Consider the following 7,500-nt stretch of genomic DNA (forward strand, 5'->3'; position numbering starts at 1 on the left):
GTTTTGGGTTATTTTAGCCTGCATGTTGCTCGTGTTGTTAGATATTCAGGAGAAATGGATTATATGTGTATTTTATTTTTAAATGTTCAGCTGCACATCCAAAAGTGGGACATTTTTCCAGTTTCAGGTTTTAGATTGCTCTTTTGTAAACCAAAAAAATTCAATTTAACTTCAAGATACAGTTTCAGATAATACGATGACACAGTTTCCTAATAGCCATCTGGTTCAGGTTTTTTGCATTTAATGGCAAGTTTCTTAACTGATTTCGTGATGTCTAACTCCACGTCTCTGATCAGAGACACTCTGCTGTAAGATCAGATGCAGATCTGAATCCGAGGCTGTAATCAGACTACGCGGATCAGAATTTGTGTGGGGTTTTTTTCGTCACATTCTCCTGCACTTGCCCACGGCACTGTGAACGTTCTCCTCGTCTCTGCAGAAACAGGAACGCTCTGCTGCAGGGGTTTCGGCTTCTCGCTCTCTTCATGAGCAGCTGATGAGAGATCGCGAAACATGGGAACTGAGCAGTAAAGCGTGTAACGTGTGTTTATGATTATGATTAGTGTGTAATCATACTGCCTGCGTCCTCATGTGACAGGTCATTTATTACATAGCATGGCCTGAGGAACCGTTTACAGCATCGTACCTAATCTGCAGGTAGAAAATGGAAGGTCAGCTGTCACTTTGCTGAAAAGTTTAATCTAATCTTTGGCTTTTTTTCCAGTCGAGAATGTCTAACCGTTATAAAGAGGAGGGAGAGAAGAGTGGACCGGACACGGACACCACTAAGATAGTGAGTCACACAAACTATTCATCATTACTGAGTGAAAATGTGTTGAGTAGAATATTGTATCAGTAATACACACGTTTCACAGATCTCAGATTGTTGATTTTCACGTGTTGACAGAAAACAGAACATCATGGACACACCTTGAGATTCCGTTACCAATTCAGGAAATATGAACTGACCTGTAATGCGCCTGTGACCGTCCAGGACAGACTCCAAACAGACTTCTATTTTAAAGCCATCTGTAAGAAAAACCAGAAGGGAGGACAGAAGGAGTTGGTCATCCAGAGAGAACAGCTGCCCAGAGCTGCTGTGACGCCACATTTCCCCTGCTGTCTGCTCAGCGACAACGAACTTCTGGACATCAAGTTCATCATTTCAGACGGAAACAGCGGTAGAGTGAAGACGCAGAATCACAGCGTTCTCTCGACTGAAAATTTTGTCAGTTTCTACATCAAGACAAAGGGTGAGAAAAATATCCGTATGCTGATGAAAAACAAGGAGCTGAAAACAATCGTGGATTACGTGTGTGTGTACGCAGTGAAGGGGGAAGCAGTGAGAGCGGCACTGAAGCGCGATGGGCGATTCAACACTGTGCTTTTTAAGAAAGGCGCTCTCAAAGAGGAGAAAACCGAGAGCATAATGCATCTGTCAAATCTCGTTGATCATCTGGATGGAAAGCAGTTTCAGGTCATTGTGTCTCCTCATCCGAGCGGCAGCCAGGAGCCGAGCCAGGAGTCGAGTCAGGAGATGAGTCACGAGTCAGGAGAAACAGTGAAAGATGAAAAAAGTGAAGTTTCTGAGCCTCCTCAGGAAAAAAAAAACAACAAAGACTCCACCAGCGCTCAAGAGAAGGAGACAGAGACACCAGAGAAAGAAAAGAAGTCTAGAAAATACCCAGACTTAAAAGAGATCCCAAACACACAGGAGATCCTGAGCCTTCTGCGAGCTCAGCATGGAGAGCTGTTGAAGACGCTGAAAGAACGAGAGAATCTGAAGAATAATGTTGAAGTGAAGAGGTTCTTCAGAAAGGAGTATGATAAAAGTGCTCAGAGCTTTTCGGAGGTGAAGAGAGTGAAACAGTTGATGGAGTTGTCCGACTCCGTCTGCCAGATCCGCAATAATGGTTTTGGAAGTGGAACTGGATTTCTGCTCTTTGACAGATATGTCCTCACCAACGCACATGTTGTTGGAGGCTTAGTCCCTTGTACACCACCACTGAAACACAGTCTAACAGCTGTGTTCGACTTTGAAGGTTTGCAGTCTGAAGTAAAAGTCATACCAGTGAAGGAGAACGTTGTTGCTTTTTTAAATGGGAAAGATGACATGGGGAATTATCTGGATTTTGCTTTGCTGGAACTGAGCACTGATGGAAAATCTGATCTTCCTGAACTGGTGAGGCGCTATAGCCCTCCACGCGACAGAGGTGGTGTCTGCATAATTGGACATCCAGAGGGTGGAGTCAAACGAATGGACCCCTGTTTTATTATCGCAAAAGACGATATTAAACAAGAAGCAAAGAGATACTCTGAAAAGAACCAAAACCTTAATGTCTTTCGTGTCATAACAGAGCAGTGCTTGGTTGAGGACAAGGAAAAACGTAAATCCCAGATCATGTACCATTCCTGTTTCTTCCACGGATCATCCGGCTCACCGGTGTTTGACGAGTACTGCAACCTGATTGGTGTTCACACCGGTGGATATTTTTATGAAGGACAAAGAGGAGAAACGAGGAGTGTGATGGAGTACGGCCTGCCGATGTTCCCCATTCTGGTGCAGATCTTCATTCAGTGCAGCAAGAAAGAAAGAGCTGATGTACTTCAGTACTTTGAGTCCCAAAACAACATGGAAGACATTCTTCAAGTGGCAAAGGAACAGCTACAGAGAAGTTCTCAGCCCATGGACATTCCATAATGATAATGACATCATTAATCACACCAATGACATCATTAATCACACCAATGTCATCATGTTACAGAGCTTCCTTCTTCAGCACCTGAAAGAAAAGTTCCTGAATCGTATCATCATGTAAAGTTTATAGCTTTTTTTATAAAGTCACACCTGCGTCTAAAAACCGTTCAGAAACACCTCAGATGTGGGCGTGGCCAGGGATTAACCTCAGGAGGGATGAGGAAATGCTGAAAATGGTGGTGATGATGACACTGATGTGTTATTTAATCAGTCTACCGTCTAATCAATCTACTGTCTAATCAATCTACCGTCTAATCACTCTCACCATATTAATAATGTTGCCATAAAATGCCTTTATAACAGTTCCACTGAAAATGATTGAAATAATGTTATTAACAGAAGAACATGATAAATTTAGTAAAATCTGATCTCCTCGTGTAATACAGTCTCGATACGCAATAGTCTGTAGCTACTGGGCTAGCAGCTTTCATCCAGAGACGAATGCTGATTGGCCAGTTGTCTCTCGCCAAGCAGCTGGTAGCCAATAACATGATTAAGCAAACTAAGGCACATGTTAATGAGATGTGTGGGGAGTTAAACACGAATATTCATATTGATGAATTCTGTTATACACACAGCTGAATAGTTTCTGTTATTCTTTTCCCTATAAACATCCCGTTGTGTCCCGTTTCCTTCTCAGCGCGGCAGTCTGTACGGGAACTTGTGGAGTTTTTTGTGCTTTGTTTTGGAGAGAACTGTTTGAATTGGTGAAACGGTCTTTCGCAGTGATGTTTGTTGTCAGATGAGACCTTTAGCTGGACGAATGCGCATTCTGATGATGTCACATGACGTGTCTTGGTCCAAATCTGCAGAAATTTTGAAAAATCACAAGCTCCTCCGAATATTGCAGAGTTTGCTTGATTTCACGATCTTGGAAACTAACAGAAAATCAAGCAAACTCCGCAATATTCGGACGAACTTGCGATTTTTCTAATTTACCGCAGATTTGGGCCAAATCCCGGAGGGACTGATTTGCGTCACACACTTCTGTTCATATTCATCCATCTTTCCTGCTCTATCAGAAAACATGATCTCACGCTAGTCTGAGCTACAAGCCAGTGTAACGATGAATTATTCATGTACGAAACAAACGCTTTCTCATTTCAAAACACAGCCCACGTCATGAAGTCACACTCAGTTACGCTGCTTTTCTTTCATTAATAATTCCTGTGCTGTTATTAATATTCGAGTGGAGCAGAGACTGTGCTGCTGTTGAGCAGAGAGTAACGACGCTGTTTACACCAGTTAGCGCTGACTGTTGAATTTTCTTAAAGTCCACAACTCTCTCTATTTTTCCTGTATGTCGTGAGTCGAGACTCCACATCGCTGTTCTGCATTCAGGTTAAAGTTCTGCTTGATTTCATTACTGAAACGTCATTAAACATCGCCGTGACTCTGACCACACGCTTACTGCAGATCATCAAACACTAAATCTCTCCGTTACGCTGCTGCTCTTTTCTTTCTGGACGCAGGAAATAAGCAGCGTTTGGATATTGTCGTCTTTTCTCTCTAATAAGAGTTGCACAGAGTTCTGCGGGACTGTAGCTGCTGGAAACACATTCATTCACACTTTCTGGTGCTTTTGGGGTCAGAGGGTCCGAATTTAATATTTAATGAATTTTAATGCTATAATTGATTTTAATGCTTATCTCTGTAATCTTTCTCTTATAATGCTTCAGTCTTTTTCATTCATTTATTACATCAATGTACACAATATTAAAAAATAAAATGAAAACAGGAAATTGGTAATAGATGGGTCTGTTTCTTTTATGTTGTTTTTTAAAAATCTTCGTCGAGGTTGACTGTAGATCTTTATGTCATGTCCATGCTGTTAGCATGTTCCTGTGTTATTTAAGTTTATGCTAAGCGCTATGTTCATGGCATCAACCTACAGGTTCTCCCAGGAGTTTAGAGTTGTTTATTTTAGCTGTAGAAGTTACAGTTTGTGTTTTGTGTTCATTTATTGTGGCGTTTCACATTCCCCCAGTTACCTTTGTACATTTCTTTGTGCAGAGAATTGATGAAAGGAAGTGTCTGAAACACACCTTTATAAACTGAGGACACGGCGCTGTTACAGTCACCACTTTCCTGAAATCTGCATATTAATGACGTCACACTTTCTCCAGGCGTCTCATGAGCCACTGGAACGTTCCGTGTGGAAACGTGTTACGGTGTTAAGATGGCGACTCAGAGGCAGGATCCATGTGCATGGTGTTATTAACAGACAACATGGAATCATAAGCAGGTTACACACACAGCAAGATCATCAGAAATAACGACACGCTCAGAACTTACACACACATGTTACAGCAAGGCTTTCACTCAAACTGGACATTTGTTCTGTTTGAATACTTAAACCAGGAAGTGAACAGGAAGTAGTTGTTTGAGGTCACAGTAAGTGTGAGTGAGAGTGTGTGTTTACGGTGAGAAACACGATACTAAAGATGACATATATCATACATTTTCTCTCCAAAACACAGTGACACTCATTTCAGGCTTTTCATTCGGAAGTGTCGACTTTCTCAGATTTCCCTCAGATCACGGCGAGGGTCAGGTGTGGACCGGACCGTGATTAGTTTCCTGCTCTCTCTTCCACTACACCTACTGTTGCCTCTGAACACAGCCAGTGGATCCCAACCAACACGCAGAAGCTGTCAGTGTTCAGAAATGGAGATTCATTCTTTCATTTTATCAAGCACTAAATTCCTCTCTGTGTTATTTGTGTGATTTTCTCAGGGGCGTCAGTACTGTGCACTGGAAACCCACATGTCCCATGTATATTAGAAACAGGAAGTCAGAAGAAAAGCCTGAGTCTCTTTTTATAAACAGTCATTTTTTCACATAACTGCCATTTTATCCTGCTGTAAAGATTCCCTGAGCTACAGACCTCAACCCAGTAACACACGAGCACAAAACCTGCACATCGCACTGACTGCAACTCGTCAGAAACTGAAGCATGAGTCATGGAGTGTGATGTTCAGATCCAGCCTGCGCTCCTGTCTACGGCTCCACCTCAGGAACCAACCGTGCGAACATGAAGATCGCAGAAAGTCAAAAGTTTCCCCCCAAGGAACGCTAAATTAGCCTTTGTGTGTGTGCTTTTGGTGGAAAATGAGATTGGGTTACTGGGTCAACACACACACACACACACACACACACACACACACACACAGGAGTGTATTTCATTTCATCCCATCACACTCCAAAACTGAGATATGAGAAATCAATTTCCAACAAATTCCAGTCAGTAAAATACAGAGGTTTTGGACGTGTGACTCCGATCTGACTCCGATTTCAGTTTCATTACATTCAGCAGAATTAAGAGAAGAGAAGAGGAGATTCTTTCAGACCGCAATAAAATGGACGAAGAGTGTTTTATACAGACACATTTTACTGAGATTAGATTTATACAATTAGAATTTATTACTATCACACACACACACGGCTGATGGACTTCTGATTCTCTACAAACAGTGTAACTGCGGAACACACAGTAAATACAGAATATAAGTAAAATTACGACACTAGAGAATAAAGGGATGTCGTGGACGCAGTCACTTTAAGAGACTCGCTATTGAACATGCAGCTTCTTCACACTGAGACCCAAACGAGCGTCACATTAACGGTACAGCAGGAAGTGTGCTGGAGTAAATCACTGTGCTGCTGCTTCTATCAGCAGCTGTTTGATACGTCACAGTCAACACAAATGCTAAGCTAATGAGTTAATGCAAATTACTGTAATGAGCTAAAAGTGAGTTCAGTGATAAAACGCAGGTTTTTAATGCATTGCCTTCTTCTGGTGCTGTTGAGCTTTGCTTTATTAGAACACGTGCACTGAGAAACTGGCAGAATTCTAAACTACAGTGCTGCTAAAGGAAGCTGGTGGAGGAAAAACAGCAATGGGGTGGTGTGTGGGAGAACTTGTGGAGGTTGTAGAAGGAGGCTTAGATCAGTTCAGACGAGAACTTTTACACGAGAGAGAGCGGTACGAGAGATCAGCATCAAGCTGTGATTCCCTCCACTTTATCTAAGCTGCTTTTAATTCTCTCTGACTGCTGCACATCCGACAGCCACGGAGCCGCGAGAGAAGACTTCCTGAGGGTAGAAGATAGAGGACAGACGAGGTCCAGAAATGAAGTCGGTGAAGAAAGTGTTGGTGGTAGAAGGGAAACAAACTGAAAGCATATTAGCAAAATAACTGCTAATAACTAAAAACTCACAACACTAGTGAATTTACAAGAGAGAAATCATGTTATAAATGTACACGGGTACGGAGTCACTCAGCTCCTGGTGGTGTGTTAGACGCTATTTCACTTGCAGGATCTTCTACTGATGAACGCTGCTGGTTCTCCAAAACTCTGGAAAAGTCCTGTAGGAAATAAAATGGCTCTCATCACATTTTAAAGAAAAGTGTTTCTTTTATTAAAAAAATTTTTAAAAAAAAGTTCAGCGTTAGATGAGCGTTAGGAGCTGATTTGACATCAGTGCAGACCTCAGGAGCAAAACTACTTACAAACAATAAAACCACAGGATTGTACTCTGATGCTTCTCAGAATGGCAGATGAAGCCGTGTGCAAGTGTAGACAGGAATTAGGAAGCCGGTAAGACCGGTCTCCGTTCTTCCTGTGTGAGGCGAGTGTGTTCTTACTGAATAAACAGACACACTGTTCTCCTTGTGCTGCAAGTGTGTGCTTGTGTCTCATAATTCAGGCAGGGACACTTCAAAGTGCACATGATCATTA

At 42.2% G+C, this 7,500-nt stretch overlaps 2 protein-coding genes across 4 annotated transcripts in view; one reads left to right on the plus strand and one right to left on the minus strand.

Annotated features, from left to right (window-relative positions):
- LOC128317313 (serine protease FAM111A-like) overlaps window positions 1-5,363 on the plus strand; it is a 5,998-nt gene extending 635 nt beyond the window's left edge. The window contains exons 2-3 of the mRNA XM_053228917.1: window positions 725-793; window positions 908-5,363. Coding sequence (XP_053084892.1) covers window positions 731-793; window positions 908-2,701 — 1,857 coding nt within the window. The 5' untranslated portion in view covers window positions 725-730 and the 3' untranslated portion in view covers window positions 2,702-5,363. The remainder of the gene's footprint in view (window positions 1-724; window positions 794-907) is intronic.
- A 330-nt stretch (window positions 5,364-5,693) lies between these two features.
- The window catches only part of spef2 (sperm flagellar 2), a 60,305-nt gene continuing 58,498 nt past the window's right edge, over window positions 5,694-7,500 (minus strand). Inside the window, exon 36 of one of the 3 annotated variants that reach the window (XM_053228915.1) lies at window positions 5,694-7,127. In XM_053228915.1, the coding sequence (XP_053084890.1) occupies window positions 7,035-7,127 (93 nt within the window). In that variant the 3' untranslated portion in view covers window positions 5,694-7,034. The remainder of the gene's footprint in view (window positions 7,128-7,500) is intronic. The other 2 variants (XM_053228913.1, XM_053228914.1) reach the window with 2 other exon arrangements.

The sequence above is a fragment of the Pangasianodon hypophthalmus genome, chromosome 24 (assembly GCF_027358585.1).
Source record: "Pangasianodon hypophthalmus isolate fPanHyp1 chromosome 24, fPanHyp1.pri, whole genome shotgun sequence".
Taxonomy (NCBI): domain Eukaryota; kingdom Metazoa; phylum Chordata; class Actinopteri; order Siluriformes; family Pangasiidae; genus Pangasianodon; species Pangasianodon hypophthalmus.